The sequence below is a fragment of the Helianthus annuus genome, chromosome 6 (genome assembly GCF_002127325.2).
Source record: "Helianthus annuus cultivar XRQ/B chromosome 6, HanXRQr2.0-SUNRISE, whole genome shotgun sequence".
NCBI classification, from domain to species: Eukaryota; Viridiplantae; Streptophyta; class Magnoliopsida; order Asterales; family Asteraceae; genus Helianthus; species Helianthus annuus.
In genome coordinates this window covers 37,489,675-37,516,938 of record NC_035438.2, presented here as the reverse complement: position 1 = coordinate 37,516,938, position 27,264 = coordinate 37,489,675, and the positions used below count along the sequence as shown (strand labels likewise).

Genomic DNA, 27,264 nt, shown 5'->3' with positions numbered 1-27,264 from the left:
AAAGATCATTCTGGGCAACAATTGGTATCAAACCATCAGGCTCTAGGCATCGCAGGGAATTCGTGATCAAGTTTTATTATTCTTTCTCAATTCGCAAGTTAGTTTTATTTTCGGTTCAGGGTCGAATAGGGGTTAGGAATCTAGGGTTTTGATTCTGGGGTTTAGTGCGAATTAGATTGATTGTTTGTTACGCGTTGGGTTATACACGAGGGTTAAGGATTAGAGGTTTGTTGAAACCAAGAAAAATAAAAGTTTTTGAAAGTGAAGATTGTTCGGTCGGAAGACATGTCAAGAGCAACCGGACCAAATTCACAAGTTCTAATTCAAAAGGAAGGAAGTTCTCTTTCCCAATTCCAGTGTCCTATTTTGAAACCAACAAACTATACGGTTTGGGCAATTCGCATCAAAACGATTTTGGAAGCGAATGGACTTTGGGAAACGATTGAACCGACAGAAAATACGCAAACGGATGTTATGAAATATAAGGCGACAATTGCTTATCTGTTCCAAGCAATACCGAAGGATGTTGTATTGCAAGTTGCAAGTTGTAAAATTGCAAAGGAAATTTGGGAAAATCTCAAGACAAGTCACGTTGGTGTTGATCGGGTACAGAAGGCTCGTTGGCATACACTTATATCAGAATTCGAGTTAATGCAAATGAGGGAAGATGACACTATAGACTCCTTCACCGCAAAGAAAAATAGTGTAGTTACCCGGGCAAGCGAATTAGGGACAACACTGAGTCAACCGACTCTGGTACGTAAACTCCTAAATGCAGTGCCGGATAAGTTTACTCAGATTGTCGCCTCGATGGAACAGTACTCCGATCTAGAAACAATGACGCAAGAAGAAGCGGTCGGAAGGTTAAAAACGTTCGAAGAAAGACTTAAGCAAAAGAAAGGAAGCCCAGAAGAAAGTCAAGACAGGTTGATGTTTACACATCACGACAACAACTCAGGCAGAGGAAGACAGTTTGGAAACCGCGGGCGTGGCAGGTTCAACCAAACGTGGAAACTGGCGAGACAATAAAGACAAGCAAGGCACTAAGTATGAAGGATCTTCGTATAGACCTAGAGGTAGAAAGTCTAAGAATTGGAGGAATTTTGGAAGAAACCAAACACACACAAGTAAGATCCAGTGCTACAAGTGTCAAAAGTATGGACACTTTAAGAAAGACTATCCTGAGAAAGATGTTGTACAAGAACAATCAAACCTCGTCAAGGAAGACGAAGCACCAACATTACTAATGGCAATACAAGAAGAAAACGTTGTTCAAGAAAGGGTTCTACTAAACGAAGAACGCATAGAACCAGCAAGTTACGCCACAGAAGATGAAAGTCTATAGTATTTAGACAACGGGGCCAACAACCACATGCCAGGAATGCGAAGTCACTTCAGAGAATTAGATGAAAAGGTGACAGGGCAAGTTCGGTTCTGTGATGGGTCACACGTAGAAATTAAAGGCATAGGTTCAATACTGCTGGAATGTCTGAACCAAGAATAGAAGATTGTTTCTCAAGTATACTACATTCCAAGTCTGAGAAGCAACATATTGAACCTCGGACAACTCACAGAAATCAGTTGCAAAGTAGTAATGGATGGAGACTTACTAACAGTCCGCGTCAGAAACAGAAAGTTACTAATGCGAGTCAGGAGAATGAGGAACAGGTTGTATAAAGTAAAGTTGAAGATTGGGAGGCCAATCTGCCTGCTCTCAAGCACAGAAGATTTAGCATGGTTATGGTATGCAAGGTTTGGCCATTTACACTTCGATGCTATTAAGGAAATGACTCGAAAGAACTTGGTACATGGAGTTCCTCAAATAAATCATGCCAATCAAGTATGTGAAGCATGCTTATTAGGAAAACATAGTAGGACACCATTTCCAAACCAGGCGAAATTCAGATCTTTAAGACCTCTGGATTTAGTCTATGGAGATTTGTGTGGTCCTATATCACCACCAACACATGCTGGGAAGAAGTATATATTTCTACTTGTAGATGACTGTACTCGCTACATGTGGGCATATCTACTAACTTCCAAGGATCAAGCATTCGAAACTTTCAAGCAGTTCAAAGAAAAGGTGGAGACAAAAAATCGAAGCAAGTTAAAAATGCTAAGGACGGATAGAGGAGGAGAATTCACGTCAGCTGAATTCAACAAGTATTGCAAAGACAATGGCATAGCAAGACAGCTTACAGCGCCATATTCCCCACAGCAAAACGGAGTAGTGGAAAGAAGAAACATGACGATGTTGTCAACTACTCGAAGTATGTTAAAGGCGATGAACATGCCACAAAATTTATGGGGAGAAGCAATAAGAGATCCGTTATATGTATTAAACCGGATTCCAACGAAGGCTTTGGTAAACAAGACCCTGTATGAAGCACTGAAAGGAAGAAAGCCGAATCTGGAACACTTAAAGGTTTTTGGCTGCACAGTATACGCTAAGGTATTACCACTTCAACAAAAGAAGTTAGATGATAGAAGTGCACCTATGGTTTACCTTGGAATAGAAGAAGGATCAAAGGCATACAGATTATATGATCCGGCGAAGAACAAGATATGTGTCAGTAGAGATGTAAAGTTCATGGAAGGTCAACCATGGAACTAGAATAGTTATTTGGAAACGGTAGATTCAGGGAATCCCGAATGGACAACCTTTGTCATTCAAGAAGATGACAACCCACCAGAGTTAGAAGAAAATGAACCAAGTAGTCCTGGTAGTAGCGGGCCACTGTAGGTCCCCTTGAGTCGTATGGATCTTCACAGAATTGTATATCTAACCTAGAGTGTGGAATCCTCTAGATCAGATTTGTTACAGAAACGAGTAGAAACAGAAATTCCAATTAAACAGGTCTTCTATTGATTATCCAAACAATCAGTTTACAATCAATTCAAGACATCACAACCTCACAGCCTATCTCTGTGATATTGCCTCACACAAATTCGTTTTTCTCTCTCTCTCTATGTTTTCTCTCTCTAAAACTCTCTAACCTCTAAAACCCTAATCACAAAAACATGTTTATATACCACATGTTTGTGAACTGGGCTTCCTACATGGACTAGGCCATTTTCCAAGCCCATTACAACAATAAACTCACTAACCAATAAGCTAAGCCCAATACAACATATCCAAAGACTAAATAATCAAACTATTAAGCTGTTGTCACCGAATATGCACCAACAGACTCCCCCTTGACAATACCTTCATAGTGTAACTTTGTCTTCAAACATCTTGTGTTCTTTTGGTCTTTGGATAGCGTCAGCTACACAGTTTCTGACATCAACAGACTCCCCTTTAGCTGATGCTTCCAATCTCCAAAACTTTCATTCTTTGTAGATCAGTTAGCTAGCAATCCTTGGTTAAGCAAGTATCTCCAAACTCTTCCATATCTCTTCATCTTTCTTCAATGTAGTAGAAGGATCCTACCATGCATCTTCACACATCTTCACTTCACTCTCAATCTGCACTTTACTTGTATTCTGCACTTCATTTTGATAACTGCATCAATCTGTTTACCAACACAAGCAAGTATCTCGAAAAACCATTACTCTTTTTCACATTTAAAGATAAACTAATATTTTATCTTAGTTTGCAAAAACAACTACCTGTCAGTTGAAAATGGAAGTCCTTTTAAAAAGAAATATTTTTGGTATTTTTGATATTTTAAGAAAGCAGTAAACTATTTACAAAAGCAATAAACACTCTATTTTTGTGAGAATCACCGGTAAGAAGATCATATCAGCACAATCAAACTTGTTTTCACACTATTAGATAATTCTTTATTTAATTTTTCATGAAAAGCAGTCCAAGACGATTACCAGTATTTTTGTCCATTTAAACAAAATGCATGAACATTTCAAGTACCATTACCGTATGATACGTTAAGGTAATTTTATTTCTGATATACTAGTGTGTCCCACTTCAGGATATACCCCCGCGATCAAGGTATGTACAAAGATTCATCGTAGTAGGTGAGTATACTGATGTCATCCTTTAAGATATCCTGACTGTGTCTAGGTCTGCATATAATCTGTGTTATCATGTTTTGATTGCTTAACTATGAACACCCAAATAAATACCAATCAAATCCTGGAAATATAAACAACACACTCTATCATGCAAGTATCTTCCCTACCACATATTTCACAAGTCCAATCCAGATTTCTAAAATCTTAACTGGGAATAGGTTGAGAAGAGAACAGAATAGATCTTTAGTAGAGATGGTATAATATACAGATCAAATGAGATTTTCTCAGTTTGATATAGGTTTCTTGGGTTTCTTTTGGGCACTTGAGGGCCTCTTTCGGGTGTATTAGATCTATAGCGCGACAACGTACAGCTAGGTCAGCATGTATCTGGATGCAGCAGAAGCTGTCGTTGCCTAGCACCTCCAGGTCAGCATATATCTGGATGCAGCAGAGGAGGTACACGACTTTTTTCAGAGAAGATTTCAGAGTCAGATCAAAATTGTGTGTATCGGGACAACATACAGACATTCAAATAGAAATGAGCTAATTCCAAGTGACTTTCTTTCCTGGGGTCATGTACAAATTTTAGTTCTAAACAGAAAGATAGCCAAGATATCCCCAGATGAAATAACAGTATAAAGACCCAAAACTTCAGATTTTGGTAATCTATCAACGCAAGAATTAAGGTCATTAAACCATACACCACTGATGTCTTCCCCACTCATATTCAGTTCATTTAAGTTTATATCACATTGGTAAGTTGATTATTTCATGCTTTTTGCCTACTGGTACATTATATAATGAAGCTGCTATCACACTTAAGCAATTTTGGTTCAATTTCAGTGTGACAGTCTAACTTGCTGATGTACTATCATTTCTTCTTTTTCACACAGTGAAATCTCATTTTTGTTTTTCTATTTTTTTTATGTTTTTGGTTTTTTTTAATGTTTTTGTATTTTTATGATTTTTTAATTTATAACTTACTCCCCCTAAACACACGCACTAACTAAACTCTTTTTGGCTTAGGGTGATTTCTCCCCCTAAATTTTTGTTTTTATGGAGCAAGTTTTGAAAACACAAATTTTAAACACAAACAGACTCCCACTTCAATCTGACAATAAGTTTTTCACTTTTGAAGTCTAGAAAAATCATATCCATCACTGATGTAAATAGTTCGTTACCCATGTTAACCTACTATTCACCTCAGACGCTTTACAGGAACAACCACTGTCGAACACATCAACAGTCCTTCTTGGTCATCCTGCACACATTCAACAACTTAGTTAGACTTAACAACCCAAACCTGGCCGGTTTTGGGTCGACCATGTAAATCCGTATAAGATGCTTCTAACCAATATCCATCACACCTTACTGGTGTCTTGGATGTTGTACTCGTTGTTGAACAAGATTTATAACTTCCACTAGGTCTTTGATCGTGAGAGTTCCAATAAATTCTCGGATTTTCCGACCTTTGAAAATTATTATCTTGATACCTTCTTCGCCCATTATTGTACCATGAGTTTTGAATAAATTTTGGATGTTGTTGAACATTTGAGTTACTAAAACCCCTATGTTCGTTTCTTCTGTGAAAACATCGATTACCAAAAGTATGGTATCGATTTTGATATCCAAAATTTCTATTTTGACTTTGAAACTGATCTGATTTACCATTAAAATAGCTAAATTGTGTAGAATTGATTCTTGGCCTATCAAATCGTCTTGATGTTGAAGTTTTAGATTGAAATCTTGGTTGATTACTTTGACAATGTGGTTGCATATTATTATTTAAACCAACCCTATTCCCATCTTTAACCTCATCAACTTTTCCCTTATTCTTCTTCAAAGGACAACAACTCGCCACATGTCCTTTAGTGTGACATTTAAAACAAGATTTTGTCTTATAATTTTTCTTTTTCTGAAATCTCTTTTTAAATGTTTTCTTCTTTTCCTTTTCAGTGTCCTCATCCGATTATGAGGTGTACTGTCAGACTCAACAGATTCTTTCAAAGATTCTGGACTACTTGGCAAGTCCACAGCTATCGAATCCACTACAGCTGGTGTAGTAGGCACAAAATCAATTAGCTCATTTTCATCAGGTAAAAACGAGTAATCTTGATTTTTAGAAGATGAGGCTTTACTAAACCCCAAACCCTTTTTATCATTACTCTTTTTCAAACTTCTTTGAATTTGAGTCCTAACTAATGAAGAATTTCCAAATTTGTCTAACTTTTCGTTAAGTTTGACAATTTGGTCTTGTGCAATGGCCAATTCCCTGCACTTATCAGAAAATTCATTAGTTTTATCTTTCACAGTTTCACGAGCCAAATCAATAATCTGTAACAGTTCATTGACTTTGCTTGTTAAACTGCTGATTTCTTGTTCATTTGATTTGAGTTCATTTAAGCAATTTGACTCTCTTTTAATCAAAAGAACATTTGACTCTTTTTGTTTTTCCAATTCAGCTAACAGAATTTTGTTTTGCTCCGATAGTTTGTTAACATGACCTTGTAGTTCAGTGCAATTATGACTTGTATGACTTACAGATTCTGTTGTTACCTTCACCTCTGTTGTAAGTTCATTCACACCATTCAAGCACTTTGAAACTTCTGCATGTTTCTTCTCAACATTCTCCTCATCAGCTTTTTTCTTCTCTTCTTTCACAGCATCTGCATTTCCCTGATATCGCTTTTCTAATGCATCCCACATATACTTTGAATTAGTGTACTTCTTAAAGGTATGCTTGATGCCATCAGGTAAGGACATTTTTATTGCAGCTAAAACTTTCTTCTCAGCATCAACCACCTGTCTCTCAGATTCATCCATCTTGTCATAAGACATCACTATAACCCTTCCTTCGACACGACGTGTAGGAGCAACATATCCATCAATCATACAATACCACATTCTAGTATCTTCACTCTTCACAACCGATTCAAACTCCTCCTTCCAGACAACATATTCTTTAACGTTTCTCAGCTTTGGCCAATTCTTAACAGTCTCACTGACCTTATCCATTTTAACCATCTTAAAACAAGTTTTACCGTAACCGTACTGATAAAACCGTACAAAATTTTTCCGAAAACTGTTTTTACCAAATTATACCCTTAGAATCGTCTCGAAAAAAAAACGAATCCAATGATATATAATGTCGAAAACCCAATTCGGAAATTTCCAAAGGTTTTTTTTTTTTTCTTACTCCACCTTTTAATTCCTCTAGCTAATTTTGCTGGCAAACCAAGTTAATTTCGCCGGGTTACGCTAATTATGCTGGCAAGCCAAGTTAAATATGCTGATAGAGAAATTATAAATTTGCTGGTAGAGTAGATATAAATATGCTGACTTTTTAAATTCGCTGGAACAAATTCGCTGATTAATTCCTTTGATCACTTAAATTCGCTGGGTAATTCCTCTGATCACTTAAATTCGCTGGGTAATTCCTCTGATCAATTAAATTCGCTGGGTAATTATGCTAGCTGATCAAATTCGCTGGTAAATAATTTCGCTAGCACGACGTCTAGTAACTTCGCCGATCACCGTAATAATGTCGCTGAGGACAATTAAAACGGTCACCAAAGTCGCCTTTGGATTTTAATTTCGCCGGTCACCGAGTTGCTAGGATTTAATTTCACCGGTCACCGAGTTGCTAGGACTTAGTTTCACCGGTTTGTCAGTGTAGATGTTAAATTTGCTACGAAATTGTTAAATTTGCTAGCAAATTTTGGAAACTCAATCTGATCGAATTTTCAGTAGATTTTCCAGATTCTTCTAACAGTTTCCTGCAAATCAACACAGCAAATTATCAGTAATTTTCTGCAAATTATGATGAACACCACGAAGAACACAAAGAACAGTTCTTCAAATCTTCAAGTTTCCTTCAAGCAAAAACACCAAATATGCAGAATTAAACTCGCTGAACACCAACAACAGCCTATTTTCAACCAAAAACCTTAAAAATTTCGAAAATTTTCCTCCAAAATTTCGAAACCCTAGGTCTACCACCTTCAAAATTTTCGAAAATCTCCAAAAGAACCCGAAAATCCACCCTTTTCTGCAGCAATAAATTCTGAACCGAGCTTCTTCAAGAGCCTAATGCTCTGATACCAATTGTAGGTCCCCTTGAGTCGTATGGATCCTCACAGAATTGTATATCTAACCTAGAGTGCGGAATCCTCTAGATCAGATTTGTTACAGAAACGAGTAGAAACAGAAATTCCAATTAAACAGGTCTTCTATTGATTATCCAAACAATCAGTTTTACAATCAATTCAAGACCTCACAACCTCACAGCCTATCTCTGTGATATTGCCTCACACAAATTCGTTTTTCTCTCTCTCTCTATGTTTTCTCTCTCTAAAACTCTCTAACCTCTAAAACCCTAATCACAAAAACATGTTTATATACCACATGTTTGTGAACTTGGCTTCCTACATGGACTAGGCCATTTTCCAAGCCCATTACAACAATAAACTCACTAACCAATAAGCTAAGCCCAATACAACATATCCAAAGACTAAATAATCAAACTATTAAGCTGTTGTCACCGAATATGCACCAACAGCCACATCATGATGATTCGGGAGTAGATCAGACAGAAGAACCAAACTCCTATGTAACCTTGCCAACACAATCGTACAATCAAAACTCATCAGGAAGTTCAAGCAGATTATCAAGTAGAGGTCCATCTACCTCTGAAAGTATAATGGAGAGTATTAGTGACACTCTAGTAAAACTAAGAAGTCTCAAAGAACTATACGAAGAGACAGAGGAAATTCAAGTAGATCCACTAGAATTATTACTTGCTGAAGAAGAACCAAGGAATTACAAGGAAGCATCTAGTGACAAAAAGTGAATTGAAGCAATGAAGGCCGAGTTAGACTCGATAAACAAAAATAACACTTGGAGGTTGACAGAGTTGCCAAGAAATCATAAGGCAATAGGTTTAAAATGGGTATTCAAGACTAAGAAAGATGCAAACGGAAACATGGTCAGACACAAAGCAAGGGTGGTTGCAAAAGGATATGTTCAGCAACACGGAACAGACTTTAACGAAGTCTTTGCACCAGTAGCACGCATAGAGATAGTTCGACTAATGTTGGCTTTAGCAGCATATCAAGGTTGGGAAGTACATCACTTAGACGTGAAGTCTGCATTCTTACACGGAGATCTCAAGGAGGAGGTCTATGTCTCACAACCAGAAGGATTTGTAAAGCCAGGAAATGAAGGAAAGGTTTATAGACTATCAAAAGCACTATATGGACAAGCACCAAAAGCTTGGAATACGAAGTTAGATCAAACCCTAAAGTCACTTAACTTCAAGAAGTGCACTTTAGAGAATGCAATCTATACAAGGACGAGTAAGACTTCAACACTAATAGTCGGAGTCTATGTTGATGATTTGATAGTCACTGGAACATCAAGGAAGGAGATAGATGTTTTCAAATCTCAGATGAAGAACAAGTTTGAAATGAGTGATCTAGGATTGCTAGCATATTATTTGGGAATAGAAGTTATTCAAGCAGGGGGTGAGATAGCCATCAAGCAGACAGGCTATATCAACAAGATACTCAAAGACACTGATATGTTATCCTGCAACGACACAAAGATTCCCATGAATCTAGGAACACAATTAACGAAGACTGAAGAAGGAGATCTAGTAGATGCAACACATTACAGAAACCTGATAGGTTCTCTCATGTACCTATTGCATACATGGCCAGATCTATGTTACCCAGTCAGTCTGCTTAGTAGATTCATGTAAGAACCAAAGGAGCAACACTTGAAAGCAGTGAAGCAAATACTGCGTTATATCAAAGGAACTAAAGAGCATGGAATCATATACAAGAAGCAAGGAGGATGTAAGATCACAGGTTATAGTGATAGCAGTTTTGGAGTTAATACAGACAAAGGAAAAGGAACAACTGGTTTGGTATTCTACTTTGGAGAATCACCTATAACCTGGTGTACACAAAAGCAACAGAAAGTGGCACTATCATCATGTGAATCGGAATTCATGGCAGCCACTGAAGCAGCATTCCAAGCACTATGGCTTAAAAGACTATTAAGTGAAATTATAGGCTGGAAGGAAGAGAAGATAACACTCAGAGTGGATAATGTTTCTGCAATAGCACTCTTGAGAAATCCAGTCTTTCATGGAAGAAGCAAGCACATTGATACACGCTATCATTTCATAAGAGAATGCGTGGAGAACGAAGATATCACTGTTGAACACATCAGTGGAGAACTACAACGGGCATACATACTAACAAAGGCACTAGCAAGGGTCAAGTTTGCTACAATGCGAGAACTACTCGGAATTCAAGATCTGCAACAACTCAAGGATGTTCAAGATTAGGGGGTGAATGAAATCCTTAATCTCTACACATCCAAGTACAAGGGTTTATTAGTTATTAGTTAAAAGATAGTTATATGGCGGTTAAAGGTAGTTATATGGCGGTTACAAAGTACAGGGACTGAAGTTGACAAAACAGAACTTGTCAACCACCACCCTAAAGGGTGCGAAACCCCTTGGGAGGCACCCATTCACAAATCGCAGCCATACAAGGATGAAGGGACGCGACTTTTGGATCTTAGAGACCCACCTCTTCACGTTTAATTACAACCACAAGATCTAGAGACACATCCATTCACGAAGGGATATGTCTCTACACTCGTACCCATTAAATTAGTATAAATAGGGATAGATAGTTTCATTTGTAATTCTTTCCGTTGGATTCAAATTTCAGTATTCAATAAAGTTACGTTTATCATTTGCGATCTAGAGATCAAAGATCATTCTGGGCAACAGATTTCAGTGAGCCTAGAAAGAAGGCTAGGAGAGAAGTTGAACAAGATACCGTGTTCAAAGTGTTCATTCTGTGATGTTGTCATTTTCTAGCTGATGTTAAGTTAAAATAAGCATAGTTAGAGTATTAAGTGTCGATTGTTAGTTAGTTATCTACGTTAAGTTGTATGAGTTATGTTACTTATAGAATATTGATGTTTGTGTTTAGCAGGGCTTAAAACAGGGAATAATGAAGGTTTAAGGAGCTGACAAGTCAACATATGGAGCTGAACTGGAAAAAGTCAACAGGGACATCCCCGCGATACGCAGCACATGAGCTGGTTAGCTCCGCGACTCGCCTGAGGATATTAAATGAAGTCGGTCCAGATACTCATCCCCGCGATACGCGGGGTGATATGCGTTTTCTGTCGCGACTCGCGGGCCAAGGTGCCGAGAAGAAAAAGTTTTTAATCGCCACGATTTGATTTTTAGGGTTGGTCCGCTATTTTTCTAGAACAAGCAGCCGGCAATCAGGTTTTGACGAACGTAGAGCATCATCTCTCCATCATACGCAATCATTCAAATCCATACTTCATGTTTTGCAATTCCCGAATCATTACCGAAGCTAGTATGACAACAATGAGCGGCTAAACTTCTTATAACTTCTACTCGGATGAACTTTTACATTGTTTGGCATTAATTCTTGTTTGCGGATTCGTGTAACTGGTACAGCTTGACCACTCGTGTTGGATTCTTGGTAAACGTTTATTGTGTTTGAATTATTTGTCGTTTATTAAGCGTATTGGCAACTTTCTTGCGTTGTTAGCGGGTTGGTAAATTGGCGGGTAGTTGACACAACTGAACGGGTTATTAGGTGGCATGGTGAATCTTAAAAACTATCCTTGATAACTGATCAGATTCATTAATTCCGAGGCCATGTCTATGTGGTGTTTTGAATCGGTAAACAGGTTTTGATGTTAAACGGGTAATTGGGATTCCGGGTAGAGGTTATTCTTTCTCGTATTGATTACAACTTTATTAATTAGCTTTCTAGTTTTTATAATCAAATTCATAAAACCCCCAATCTAGTTAATTTAGTTCTTAGTTAAAAACGCGACACTGACCACAAATTCCCCGTGGATACGATACCTTACTTACGCTATCTACGTAGTTTAATTAGGTTTTTGATTGACCCTTACGACAGTCATCAAAATGGCGCCGTTGTCGGGGAGTTCGGCGCTTAGTGTTAGTTTAGTAGTAGTCGTTTCTTTTATTGTTTTTGAAAAAATCATAAAAACCCAAAAATATTTCTTTTTGTTAATTTTTGTTTTGTCGGTATTACGCTTTGTTTTCTTGTTTCCTTGTGTGCAGGTGATCTTTTTGCATGCATACTCGGTTTTCAGGAAGATCTTCTCCACTCTTGTTTGATCCTGAAATTGAAAAGACCGCACGCCAAAATCTGCTTCTTCGTTCAGCCTTGAAAGGAAAAGCAAGTCAAACCACCATGAATCCTTCAGAAAACCAATCCACCCCACAACAGCCAACACCACAACAAACATCGACCACTGAAGTGCCACCAATGCCACCGCCTCCATTTACATCTGAACCACAACAACAGATCACACCCATTGCACCATCATCAAGCACAACCACCCAACCAACCTCTGCTCCAACTGGAGAATTTCATTTTATTGGTGGACCACTCTATTCTCTAGAAAGCCGATTACCACCACAGCCCGATCCTTTACAGACTGTGAATCAACCAAATCTTGTGCCACACCCGAACCGGTCGGGTGCTATGTTTGAGCAAGTGGATAATAGGGCGAGAACAGAGACATGGGATGATGGATATGGAGACGAGGAGTGGGGGATAAACGATGGGTATATGGGGTATCCAGGAGGGTACCAAAATCAGGCAGTTAATCGCAATCAACCGATGTATCAGCGACAGAGGCAGCCACGGGGAGTAGATGCTTATCAGACCCCGCCACAGGTTCATAGGGCACCGATTGCACCTCGCCAAAGACAAAGAGACCCTCGATTTCCGGATCCGAATATTCGAGGAGTTGAAAGCCACTTTAGGCCGCACATTGCTGAGCATGCATCCCCGATAGTGATGCCAGTAGCACCGGGTAATGTGGAACGTTCATTTGAAGCAAAACCACATATTCTGAACATGCTACCTACCTTTCACGGGAAAGGTACTGAAGAGCCATATGCACACATAGCAGATTTTGAGGCAGTTTGTGGTATGATTGCTGGACACGGTTTCACGCCAGATCAGGTTAAGTTGGTATTGTTTCAGTTTTCATTAAGGGATGCTGCGAGGGATTGGTTTACATCGTTGCCATATGCTAGCATTTATACATGGCAAGAGCTGCAGCAACAATTTTTGGATGAGTACTATACCCTGCAAAGAACTAAAACGGGGAGATTAGCAATTAGAGAGTTCCAACAATTACCGGGTGAGCTTCTTTACGAGGCTTGGAAACGGTTCAATCAATTGATCCGTAATTGTCCTCACCACGGTATTCAAAGATGGGAGTTGATTACCGCATTCCACGATGGGATTTCAAATGAGGATAGACGGGATATTAAGGCTATCACTGGGGGTACCTTTTTGAAAAATCATGTGGATGTAGATTGGGATTACTTGGATATTGTTGCAGCAGATTCAAAGAGGCAAGCACAGTCGGATAGGAATAAAAAGTATCCAATTGTGGCACCATCAAATGCAGGAGCTTCTAATGCAAGGGTTGCTCAGCTAGAGAGAGAAAAGGAGGCATTGGAACGCCAGTTAGCGAAATTTCGAGGTTTGGGCGAACGGGATGCACTGCATGCGGCGCAAACCTTCCCAGTTTGTGATTCATGTGGAGATTTGGGACATACGTTGGATGCATGCCCGAGTCAGTTTGTAGCGGCTGAGGAGGACGTGAACATGGTCTATGGAGAGCAAAGGAATTATGATATGAATTCAAACACATATCATCCAGGTTTGCGTAATCATCCAAACTTTTGGTACAGTAATACTAATCAATTGAATCCTCATTTTCAGGTACCGAATCAAGGATGCCAGCCGTATCAGAACCGTCAATCGAATTATAATCAAAATTACCCTCAAGGAAATTACAATAAGGGCAACCAAAGAAGTTATCAGCAACAACAGGAGCAGGGCAAGGCCAATACTTCAAACGAGGAGGTTTCCAATCGGGAGATTATGGAAATGTTGAAGCAAATGAAAAAAGACCAAGAAGTGCAAGCTAAATCTCATCAAGCATTGGAAAAGCAAGTCGCCCAACTGGCGACCGAGATGGCACAAGGGAGAAAAGATTCGAGTCGATTTCCTAGTGATACCACGAAGAATCCACAGCATCAAGGGAGTTCGTCTAACGCCAGAATTAATCAGGTAAGTATTCTTCGTTCTGGGAAAGTTTATGATAATCAGGTTGGGACTCCTCCACAGTTGGTTGAAGGTGTTGTGGAGGAGGTTGATGAGGAAAACGAGTCCGATGTGGAGCCGGGACCTATTAGCCCTAAAAAGAATAAAAAAGAAAATCTCGAAAATAATAGGGTGATAGATACTGAACCGGGTGACAAAAAGGAGAAGGGTATGGAGGGTAATACCGTACCATTTCCTAAGGCTTTAATTAATCCCGAAACAAAAGTTGTTAATAAACGGGGCCCACAACAGGATGAGATGTGGGAAGTTTTTAAACAGGTGAAAATTAATCTTCCGTTACTAGACGCAATCAAGCAGGTTCCGGCATATGCAAAATATTTGAAAGAGCTTTGCACCCAAAAACGGCACAATAAATTTCCGAAAAAGATAGCTTTGACCGAAAAAGTTAGTGCCGTTTTGTCGGGTGATCTTCCACCAAAGCTCCGAGATCCAGGTGCTCCTCTAATCCCCATTCAAGTGGGTGAATTTAAGATGAGTCGAGCCTTGCTGGATTTGGGAGCAAGTGTCAGCATCTTACCGGGAAGTTTATACGATCAATACGACTTTGGACCATTGAAACAAGCCGACACCACCGTGGTGCTGGCCGACTTGACGTTAAAACTACCCCGGGGGATCTTACGTGATGTCATTGTCAAAGTTGACGAGTTTTATTACCCGGTTGACTTTTTGGTTTTAGACTACGTGCAAATTGAAAATACTAAACAACCTAATGTCATACTTGGTAGACCATTTTTAGCAACCGCTAATGCACTAATCGATTGTAGAAATGGTACGGTTGACATCACGTTTGGAAATCGTAAGGTCCGATTAAATGCTTTTGCCAGTGCATCTGATTCTCTAGTCAATGATGAATGCTTCATGGCAGACATTATTGATGGGTGTTATCCTCACGAAAGTGGGGAATGCACTATAGAGACGTGTTTTGTTTGTGACAGGGATTTGGCAGAAATAGAGGGGGAATTGGAATATGCGGAAGAAGAGTTGGAGGTGATGGCTGCTAGGGAAGTGAAGCCGACTTGGACACATCAAGTCGAGAATTTACCGGATCATATTGACACTCAGTTGAAGCCATCACTTGAATCACCTCCATAAGTCGAGTTAAAGACATTGCCAAAGCATTTGAAGTATGCTTTCGTTAGCGACAACAACACCCTACCGGTAATTATTGCTTCCAATTTATCACCTGAACAAGAAAAAGCTTTAATGGAAGTGTTAATAGCCAACCGGGCCGCAACTGGGTGGACAATCGCTGATCTCAAGGGGATTAGTCCATCCATTGTTATGCATAAGATCATCACTGAGGAGGGAGCAAAACCGGCTCGAGATGCTCAACGAAGACTGAACCCAAACATGCGGGAAATTGTGAAAAAGGAAGTCTTAAAGTGGTTGAATGCAGGGATCATCTATCCCATATCAGACAGTACTTGGGTGAGTCCGACACAGACGGTGCCTAAAAAGGCGGGCATCCAGATTGTTACAGGTGAAGACGGTAAGGAAGTGGCCACCCGACCGGTAACCGGGTGGAGAATTTGCATAGATTATAGAAAGTTGAATGCTGCAACTTCAAAGGATCACTTTCCACTTCCTTTTATTGATCAGATTGTGGAAAAGCTCGCAGGTCAGAAATTTTACTGTTTTCTTGATGGTTATTCAGGTTATAATCAGATTGCTATTCATCCTGATGATCAACAAAAGACTACGTTTACATGTCCTTACGGTACTTTTGCGTTTAGGCGAATGCCATTTGGACTGTGTAATGCCCCGGCCACCTTCCAAAGGTGTATGATGAGTATCTTTTCAGATATGGTCGGGGAGTCTTTGGAGATTTTTATGGATGATTTTTCAATCTTTGGCACATCTTTTGAGGCCTGTCTGGAACAATTGTCACGAGTGCTAAAAAGATGTGTTGAAACAAACCTGGTATTAAGTTGGGAAAAGAGCCATTTTATGGTTCAGGAGTGCATCGTGTTGGGACACGTTGTCTCAAGTAAGGGAATTGAAGTGGACCACGCAAAAATTCAAGTAATTTCAACCTTACCACCACCCACAAGTGTGAAAGGTGTCCGTTCCTTTCTTGGACACACCGGTTTTTACAGACGGTTCATTAAAAACTTTTCAGTTATTACTAAACCGTTGTGTAATCTTTTGTTAAAAGATGTCCCATTTGTTTTTGACAAGCATTGTAAAACATCTTTTGAGACACTAAAACAAAAGTTAGTTGAAGCACCCATCCTACAATCCCCTGATTGGTCACTTCCCTTTGAAATAATGTGCGATGCTAGTGACTATGCAGTAGGTGCAGTTTTGGGACAGAGAGTTGACAAGAAACCGGTGGCAATCTATTATGCGAGCAAGACTCTCGCGGATGCTCAGTTGAATTACACAACCACAGAAAAGGAGCTGCTTGCTGTTGTCTATGCTTTAGACAAGTTTAGACCTTATATTTGTGGTAGTAAAGTAATTGTGTTTTCTGATCACTCTGCAATTAGGTATCTTATGGAGAAAAAGGACGCAAAGCCAAGGCTTATCAGATGGATCCTTTTATTGCAAGAATTCGATTTGGAGATACGAGATAAGAAGGGAAGCGAAAACGTGGTGGCAGACCACCTGTCACGAGTGGTGAATGAGATTGAAGGACCTGAACATGATATTCTGGAAACTTTTCCAGATGAACATTTACTTACTATTGATACTCAACCATGGTTTGCTAACTTTGCTAATTATGCTCATTCAGGTATCATTCCGGACCATTGGTCGAGATCTAGGAAGGCGCACTTTCTTTCACAAGCAAAGCAGTATATATGGGATGAACCGGATCTGTTTAAAGTTGGAGCTGATCAGATTATCCGGAAGTGTGTTGAGGATGAAGAAATTCCATCAGTTTTGTCATTGGTGCACGAGTCCGCATGTGGTGGACATTTCAGTGGACATAAAATGGCACGAAAAGTGCTATCGTGTGGGCTATATTGGCCTACGGTGTTCAGGGATTCGTTTGAATACGCTAAGAATTGTTTACGATGTCAACAAATGGGTAGCATTTCGAAACGGGATGAGATGCCCATGCAGCCGATCCTTGTTGTCGATATTTTCGACGTATGGGGAATTGACTTTATGGGCCCATTCCCGAATTCGTTCGGAAATCTCTATATCTTGGTGGTAGTGGATTATGTGTCTAAATGAGTTGAGGCCATTGCCACCAAGACCAATGACCATAAGGTTGTTTGCAAGTTCGTTCAATCGAACATTTTTTCGAGATTTGGTGTCCCTCGCGTGATCATAAGCGATGGGGGATCTCACTTCAAAAATTTTAACTTTGGCAAACTCCTTAAAAGATATGGTGTTGATCATCGAATTGCCACTCCGTATCATCCTCAAACGAGTGGGCAAGTCGAAGTTTCTAACCGGCAAATTAAAGAAATTTTACAAAAAACTGTGTGAGCCGACCGCAAGGATTGGTCCAATAAACTGGACGATGCTTTGTGGGCGTATCGTACAGCGTACAAAACACCGATTGGAACAACACCGTATCGATTGGTCTATGGAAAAGGATGTCACTTACCGGTAGAAATTGCACATCGTGCATTTTGGGTAGTTAAACAGGTTAACATTGATTATGATACTGCAGGTAAGGAGAGACAATTGACATTGGGTGAATTGGAAGAGATAAGGAATGAAGCTTACGACTGTGCTGCTGCATATAAGGATAAGATGAAGAAAGTGCATGACGCGAAGATTAGGCCAAAAGTGTTTGAATTGGCCAGCTTGTTTGGCTATACAATTCCAGGTTGCAACTGTTCCCTGGAAAGCTGAAGAGTAAGTGGACAGGGCCTTATCGGGTGACAAAGGTCGGAAAACATGGCAATTTTGAGATTGAGGACTTTGATGATCATATTCGCCAGATGGTAAATGGTCACAGGCTAAAACCATATTTCAATGCAAGAGAAATCAACGGTCCTGGGAAGAACGTGGAGGTGCTATTCGTGAGCACCGTTCGCGAATACGTCGAGTAATCACACAGGTACGATCTGGCTGAAGATCTAAAACTTAGCGCTCTTAGGAGGCAGCCTAAGGTTCATCTGTAGTTATTGTTGCTTTCGTAGTTAGTTAGATTGTTTTCTGTGGGTTTTCGAGTATAACCGTGTCGTTATTCAAGTGTGGGGAAGCTCGGGAGGTTTGGTCAAGCTTTAGTGCAGTTGAGGGCAACGCACATTCGTTTGGGGGGTAGGGCGAGGTGATTTTCAAAGCGATCACATAAAATTTTTTGTTGAAAAATCAATTTTTTTGAGTGTTTCTGCGAAATTTTCGGTTGTTTCGGGTTGTTTCCGGAGTATTTCAGGGATATGAGATGAGTCGGAGAAGGAAAACTATTAGAAGAGGACCCCAGGTATGTTTTTATTGCTAAATTATCATAAAAGCTCGTTTGGGGGGTGAAGGAGGTGAAAACAAGTGAAAAACCAAAAATTTTCTAAGGCATGGAGACTAAAAATTTAAGCAAACTCCTGGAAAATTGGTTCACAGGCGTGTCGCGAACGGATCCGTTGTCATTTCCGCGTGTCGCCTAGCATGCAAGTCAAAAAGTCAATTTTTTTTAAAAAAAACAGCTTAGCGTGTCGCGTGGGGTTCCTCTTATTCTTCCGCGTATCGCGGCCCAAACCAACTAAATAAAACCCTTGGTCACGCTCAGTCTTTCACCCTCAATTCTTTCCTCTAATCCCTTTGTTCTTCTCCATCAACGACCCACACCCACCTCCGACTACTGTTCCTCTCCACTACCACCATACCCACCACCGTCTCCTCCATCGACCACCGTGAACCCACCCATCATACCAACCGTCATCCACCATTCATCACCTTCTTTTACCACCACCGTCGCCGCTGGTGACCACCACTATTACCGTCGTCGACATTCAAGCAACGACCAGACTTGTTCGATTGAGAGATTCTTAATTTTTCTATTGTCAGTTCAAGGGAACCCAGGTACGAAAGCTACATTTTCTCAATTGTTTATATTTTGGTTAATTGAAAGATTGAGGACTATTATGTGGGTGTTGAGATTGCTTATTGAAAAAAAAAATTATTATAATAATAGTGATGGTTCAGGAATTTCAACCTAGGATGAGTTCAGTAGGGACTTGTATGAGAATTTTGGGATTGGGTTGATTTGATATTGAAAAAAAAAGGGTTTGATTTGGACTCGAGAGATGTTTCAACGAGTGTTTAGGATGCCTTAAGAGTTTTAGTCGAGATATATCAGTAGGTAGTAAATGATTGAATGGTGAAAGGGACAATTTCGAGTTCATGAATGTGTCAAAAAGCAGAAAAGTTAGGATTCGAGAAGGATGTCTTATAGAATAAGTTGAATTACATGTGTAGGAATGTGTTGAATTGGCCATGAAAGTCATGAAGATTTGATGTTCGGGTTAATAACACATGTGTTTTGCGGGGTGAGCGAACCTAGGAGGTAGAGATTTTAAGTCAAGTTGTGTAGTAATAATCAGACATCGCCATTTAGTGTAGTATGTCTAAGCATAGGTTGCGAAAGGGTGAACACGGGTCGATGAAGCAGGTAAGTGGTAAGTAAGTACAGTTATTGGCTATGTGGCAACTGCCGAGTCTTGTGAAAAAGGGTTATGAAGCATAATGGAGTGTATTTACTAGGTCGGGAAGGTCAGTTGCTTAAGTGTGTTAAAGGTGTAATGAAGTCAATGAGCGGTTCGGTTAATATCTATTAGGCGTTGAAGTAAGTTGAGAGGAAAGTAAGGTCGGTTTAGTCGGGGCTCGGTGTATATATTGTGTATATTGTATATAAAAAAATTGAAAATTAGAAAATGTCCCGTAAAGGTTTTCGCACAAAATGGAAAATGATAGGTGTAATTGAATCAGTGGCTTTTCGATTACTATATATATGAGATAATAAATAATGGGTCACACGTCTAATTTAGGATATGTGGATAGGCCCAGCCGGTTGAAAGGTTCCTTAGGCTTCATATAAAATAACTTAAAAATAGGAGTCTTGTGGGTTCCCGCCTTAGGAGCTATGGTAAAACTGAAACTGTGGAAGGTATAAGGGGTACGTCATAAGTAAAAAACTTATAAGTTTCTCCGATTAAACTGGCACACCTGTTTCTTTTTGTGAAAACAAATCCGAAACAGTGTGGCGCCTTGTGAAAAAAAAAATTCCATCCATCCATTCATCTGAGACATGTAAAAAGGAAAGAAAAAAAAAACGTGAAGTTTATGGCATTAACCATGGGGATGGTGATTCGTGTGGCGTATGTCCACTAAACTGATCATATACAAAAGCATGTAAGCTCGCAATATCATCCATTCTTCCAGCATAAAGTTTAATCGGACTAACATAAGAGTTTTTTATATAAGACGGTAGATTTAATATCTTTTAATCTCATAAGCTTGAAATGGGAATAGGTGGAATCGTAGTCTTTTGAGTGTGGCATAGACAACTATATATTACTTGAACTTAATAGATCGAAAATAAGGGCTTCGAAACCGGCGGTCGGGTTTAAGTGGATCGTATATTCACAATCTTGGTTAATCTGTGGTTAGATTTGTCTAATAAGATAATTGAATATATCGAAAGCCATTTGTTTTGATTGTGATTCCATTGCGAATAATTTTTTCGGGAACGAAAAAAGATAAGTGTGGGGATGTGATGTTAAGTTAAAATAAGCATAGTTAGAGTATTAAGTGTCGATTGTTAGTTAGTTATCTACGTTAAGTTGTATGAGTTACGTTACTTATAGAATATTGATGTTTGTGTTTAGCAGGGCTTAAAACAGGGAATAATGAAGGTTTAAGGAGCTGACAAGTCAACATATGGAGCTGAACTGGAAAAAGTCAACAGGGACATCCCCGCGATACGCGGCACATGAGCTGGTTAGCTCCGCGACTCGCCTGAGGATATTAAATGAAGTCGGTCCAGATACTCATCCCCGCGATACGCAGGGTGATATGTGTTTTCTGTCGCGACTCGCGGGCCAAGGTGCCGAGAAGAAAAATTTTTAATCGCCACGATTTGATTTTTAGGGTTGGTCCGCTATTTTTCTAGAACAAGCAGCCGGCAATCAGGTTTTGGACGAACGCAGAGCATCATCTCTCCATCATACGCAATCATTCAAATCCATACTTCATGTTTTGCAATTCCCGAATCATTACCGAAGCTAGTATGACAACAATGAGCGGCTAAACTTCTTATAACTTCTACTCGGATGAACTTTTACATTGTTTGGCATTAATTCTTGTTTGCGGATTCGTGTAACTGGTACAGCTTGACCACTCGTGTTGGATTCTTGGTAAACGTTTATTGTGTTTGAATTATTTGTCGTTTATTAAGCGTATTGGCAAATTTCTTGCGTTGTTAGCGGGTTGGTAAATTGGCGGGTAGTTGACTCAACTGAACGGGTTATTAGGTGGCATAGTGAATCTTAAAAACTATCCTTGATAACTGATCAGATTCATTAATTCCGAGGCCATGTCTATGTGGTGTTTTGAATCGGTAAAGAGGTTTTGATGTTAAACGGGTAATTGGGATTACGGGTAGAGGTTATTCTTTCTCGTATTGATTACAACTTTATTAATTAGCTTTCTAGTTTTTATAATCAAATTCATAAAACCCCCAATCTAGTTAATTTAGTTCTTAGTTAAAAACGCGACACTGACCACAAATTCCCCGTGGATACGATACCTTACTTACGCTATCTACGTAGTTTAATTAGGTTTTTGATTGACCCTTACGACAGTCATCACTAGCAACGGATGTACTACCACTAACACTTTTAGAAGCCCTATTGTTAATGATTCTCCATGTGATGATGTGGTGATGGTTGGGATCTCAAACAATTTGGTCAACAGGCCGCAAGTGATACACATGGAAGGTTTTGGCATTCCTTCATTCGATAATCATCATGAACAAATGTGGTTAGATGACAAACTTTTTTGGAGCTCCACAGCATCGGTCTATATCCTGAGTTAGTGGCACGCTCATACTCATTTTGCTTAATATATGATTTACAATACAGCTCAATAAAATAATGGGTCTAAATTGTGTGTTTAGCCTAAGTTGGACGACAAGGAGGATGAAGCAATCAAGCAAGAAATCAACCAACTGAAGATAAGACTTCGACAACAGGTTATAAAAATGAAAACGTATGACACAACATTGACAATGATCACCGATATTTACTATTCTTCCATTTTCTTTTTCATTTTTCGATAGAATTATAAAAAGAAGGCATACTTGGAGAAAATATGTAGAAGTTTCGGAAGCAGCAGCGTAGGTGGTTTCAAAATCAGGGAGGTTTTTAACTATATAAAACTATATCAACCATTTGAAATTCTACAGAAAAGTATTAGTTTGTATGTGGCTTATAAGGTGGGTGATAATATTAGTTATTGATATAATGAACTATACTAAACATTTGAAATTTTACTCATAGAATATTAGTCTGGTAGATTTTTATAGAATTATAGAACTCTATAAAACTATAGAACTTGAAAAAACCTAACGTCAAATATTTCTTTGTTTTAGTTAATATGATTTACAAATGCTAGACAGTATTTTTTATAAGACTCAATGCACATCCTTGTCAAACCATAGACCAAACTCTAATCTGAAAACTAGAGTTTTTGTCAGAAAATATTTTGTTAATCAGTGTATTCTAATTTGGGATTAGTTTCATAGGGTTACAATTATCTGAATGCGGGAGTTGATTGTTATAATATAGATTTGAACTTTTGATTGGAAAATATTTCGTCAATAAATGTGTTTTAATTTGCAATGAATCAGTTAGAAGATGGGAGTAGGGTTGAGCGCCTTCAAGCGTAATGGTGTTGGGCCAGACTTGATCATTTAGAATCTGCAGACGGTGACGATATATCAGAGTGGAATAACATGTGGTTGAAGCGATTACTGGTGGACTATGTGCTGCGAATGTCACACTATGACAGTGTCACAAAGCTTACAGGTATTTGGCAAACGTGTCTATGGTATTGTTTTTATGTTTCGAAGGTTCTGTTTCGAAGTAGATCAAAGTTGGGACCATAGAAGGTTCTGTTTCGAAGTAGATCTATATTTTAAAAGTTTGAGACTTTGTTGGCATCATGTCAGTTGATTATGTTCTTTCATTGAGTGGTACATGTAAAGATTTCATATAGAGGAACTATCTTGGATCTAAATGGAATTTGTTCCCCAACAACAAGCATGGTTAATATTGAGGAGTATTTACTGATAGTGAGATTTTTATTTATGTTTTTGCTTGTTTCTTTTCTTTTGACAGGATTATGTTGATATTGAGATCTGTTTATGAAGCCAATAGTTATCGATGCTCTGCATAATAAGGAGGTAGCCCCTGCTCTAGCCTGGTATGCTGATAACAAGTCAAGGTTAAAGAAATTCATGGTACTTTTTATAGTTATAACTTGTAATTGCTATTGACATAAGAAGGATGCAATATGTTTGTTATTTTGGTTATATTGGTTTTTAATAAACCAACCTTTGCCCCATTGGTAAATAATAATCCTACCTACAGATTTGGTAATTAATAATCCTATGTTTCAATATGTTGGTAATCAATGGACCTCCGTTAGTTTTTTTTTAACTAAAGTTAGTTTTTAAGTTTTATTTATTACACAAACAGTCCCTGTAGTTATAATTTACTAGTTTTAAGTTTTATTTATTACACAAACAGTCCCAGTAGTTATAAAAAAATCATAAAAATAAAAAAAAAATCTAAAAAATCAAAAAAAATCAAAAAAATCATAAAAATTCTAAAAAAATCAAAAAAATTCTAAGAAAATCAAAAAAATCATAAAAAATCATAAAAATTCTAGAAAAATCAAAAAAAATCAAAAAAATCATAAAAAAACGTTTCGACCCGTACCGTTTCGACGCGAACCGTTTCGACGCGTACCGTTTCGACCCGGACCGTTTCGACCCGTACCGTTTCGACGCGTACCGTTTCGACCAGAACCGTTTTCGACCCAGACCGTTTCGACCCACCACCACCACCACCACAACACCGCCACGACCACCACCACCACCGCACTGCCACCACCACCACCACCACCACCACCACCGCACCGCCACCACCACCACCACCACAGCACCGCCACCGCCGCCACCACCACCACAGCACCGCCACCGCCACCACCACCACCACCACCACAGCACCGCCACCACCACCACCACCGCACCGCCACCACCACCACCACAGCACCGCCACCACCGCCACCACCACCACCGTTTTCGAAACGGTCCGGGTCGAAAACGGTCTGGGTCGAAACAGTCCAGGTCGAAAACGGTTCGGGTCGAAACGGTACGCGTCGAAACGGTACGGTTTGAAACAGTACGGGTCGAAACGGTACGGGTCGAAACGGTACGGGTCGAAACGGTCCGGGTCGAAACGGTACGGTTCGAAACGGTTCGCGTCGAAACGGTACGGTTCGAAACGGTTTTTTATGATTTTTTTGATTTTTTTTAGAATTTTTTTGATTTTTTTAGAATTTTTATGATTTTTTATGATTTTTTTGATTTTTTTAAAATTTTTTTGATTTTTTTAGAATTTTTATGATTTTTTGATTTTTTTTGATTTTTTAATTTTTTTTATTTTTATGATTTTTTTTATAACTACAGGGACTGTTTGTGTAATAAATAAAACTTAAAACTAGTAAATTATAACTACAGGGACTGTTTGTGTAATAAATAAAACTTAAAAACTAACTTCAGTTAAAAAAAACTAACGGAGGTCCATTAAGTACCAACATATTGAAACGTAGGATTATTAATTACCAAATCTGTAGGTAGGATTATTATTTACCAATGGGGCAAAGGTTGGTTTATTAAAAACCAATTTTCCTTTTTCTTATGTACATTTTTGTTTGTATTATTGGTTAACTGAATACATACACTGGAGCTTGAATTTTCCACAGTTTCATAAAATGTTACTACTTTATTATTTTCAATATTGAACAATTGGTCTATACATGATGCCTGTAACCATTTTTTATTGAGTATGGCTGATTAATCTTTGTGGTCGAACATACTATTTGCATTTATTAGAACGCACATCTGGTGATGTGGTAGTCCATCAAGATTCGGTATCGGGTCTGCATGAAATATATGTTGAACAGGTCAAACAGGTTCGGGGTGAAATAGGTTGGGTTAGGCCGACCCATTAACACTTTTTGATCATGAAGATAGTTATTTTATTTATTTTTTTGTTTTTTAACAGCAAACTAAAGCATTTGATGCTACGTGTTAGGTTATTTTGACACTCCGTTTAACCTCTTTGTCACGTTTGACCCAACTTTTTTTTTCTTTTAACAAATTTTACAATTTAAATTGCCCTTTTTAACAAATGGGTCAAGTTGAATATCACAAACACAAAGGTATTAGTATGTGGAGTTTACATCACAAATGTTGTCTATCGAGAGGATTGATAAACTATCAGGAAAAGAGTACTCTTAAGAAAGTTCGGTCATCATGGACTTGCAAGATTCGGTCATTAAAAAGGACAATGGGATACGAACTAATAAGAGTCCTAATCTTACTATCTTAGTCCCATACATTATTGCATAACGACGTTCTTTAACCGGTTAAATACCCAACCTAAGTGATATGTTTCCCGCCGCATCGTACGGGTAAACGACTAGTATATATATATATAGAAACGGGATCAGGAGAAAACGGAAAAAAATGTGAGAACGGTGAGAACGCATCCTGGCCGAACACGTGGCGTGGGGCATGATCAGGGTCCGAGGGGCTTTTTTGTCTTTTTAGTATTCTTCTCCTTTCACGATTTTCGCGTTTGACATGCTTCTTTATTTTTTGCATGCAAGATAATTTTGGCGTTATGTAGATTTATTAATTATTTGGCGTTTTATTGTTTTTTCTTAGATTTCTTCTCGTTGAATTAATTCTTTTTGTGTCACATAGTTAATCTTTTGGCGTTATGGCTTTTTCCATGTCATTTTTGGCGTTTTGTATCTTTTTGTTAATAATTCATTACTATAGATTAATATTTTATAAAACTTCAATAAAACAAAAATCAAAATATACTAATAGTCTTCCGTAGGTGGGATTACATCAGAGATGTACTATCGCTTTCTTCATCACTTTCTTCATATTCTTTATCATCAAATTTCATTTTTGCCTATAACGCCATTAGTTCGTCTCTTCTTTCCTGCAGCCTATTCTTGAATATCACTGCATCTTTGGATTTTGGATTGTTTGAAGGTGTTAAATCACAGAGTTGTTCAATGATAGATAGCAACCCTGTCTTCAACATTTCTTCCATTGGTCTTGAATATTACACCCCGTTTTGATAAGTAACTTCAAGTGTTCCTTCTTCCTCATGCAATACCCAACTACTAAGTTTTGGTAAATGAGTATCTTCAATATCATCATCATCTTCATCATCTTCTGCTGGACACTTTCTTTCCAGTCTTTTTATTACAGTTCTTGTTCTTTCAAAATCGTTGTCTCTTGGAACCCCAAGGGCCAGGATATCCTTCTGAACATTTTCATTCATTCCCATCATGGCTTTTATTGTTCTTACCTTTACCCTTCTCCTATCAGAGAACTTTATGATGAATCGTTTTTCTTTCCTTTCAAACCTCCATGCAATAACCTTAGCCCTTTTTTAAATTTTTTGGCGTTTTGGAGAATATGTGGCGTTTTAGTCTTTTTGGCGTGTTTGAGCTTGGGTTCTGATGGTCTTCTTTTGTATTGACTTTTTTTTCCCGCGTATCTTAGGTAATTATGGCGTTTTGAAAAAGATAAATAAATTTAATATAATAAATGTTAGTAATTATGTTTTACGTCGTTTCATTTTACTGTTTTTTACAGTTTTACCGTGTTTTGTTTTCAGACTCAACTGTTTTAATGGTGTAACACGTCAAATCTTTTGACGGCTGTAATTATGGTGTTTTGTTTTCCAATGGCGGTTAGATAACTATTGGGCTTCTTTTGTTTTATATTCTTTGCACATTGTTTCACGCTTTTTTTATAATATTAGTTGTTCAAATTAATTTT

General features: G+C 38.6%; 2 protein-coding genes across 2 annotated transcripts; both read left to right on the top strand.

The window, feature by feature from the left end:
- Positions 1-285: 285 nt before the first annotated feature.
- Positions 286-1,029, top strand: LOC110944594. The gene has a single exon (XM_022186251.1). The coding sequence runs from the start codon at positions 286-288 to the stop codon at positions 1,027-1,029; it is 744 nt and encodes a 247-aa protein (XP_022041943.1).
- Positions 1,030-17,499: 16,470 nt separating this feature from the next.
- LOC110944593 lies at positions 17,500-18,226 on the top strand. Its single transcript, XM_022186249.1, has 3 exons — positions 17,500-17,740; positions 17,842-17,935; positions 18,001-18,226. Exons 1-3 carry the CDS (start codon positions 17,500-17,502, stop codon positions 18,224-18,226), a joined length of 561 nt encoding a protein of 186 aa, XP_022041941.1.
- Positions 18,227-27,264: the final 9,038 nt, after the last annotated feature.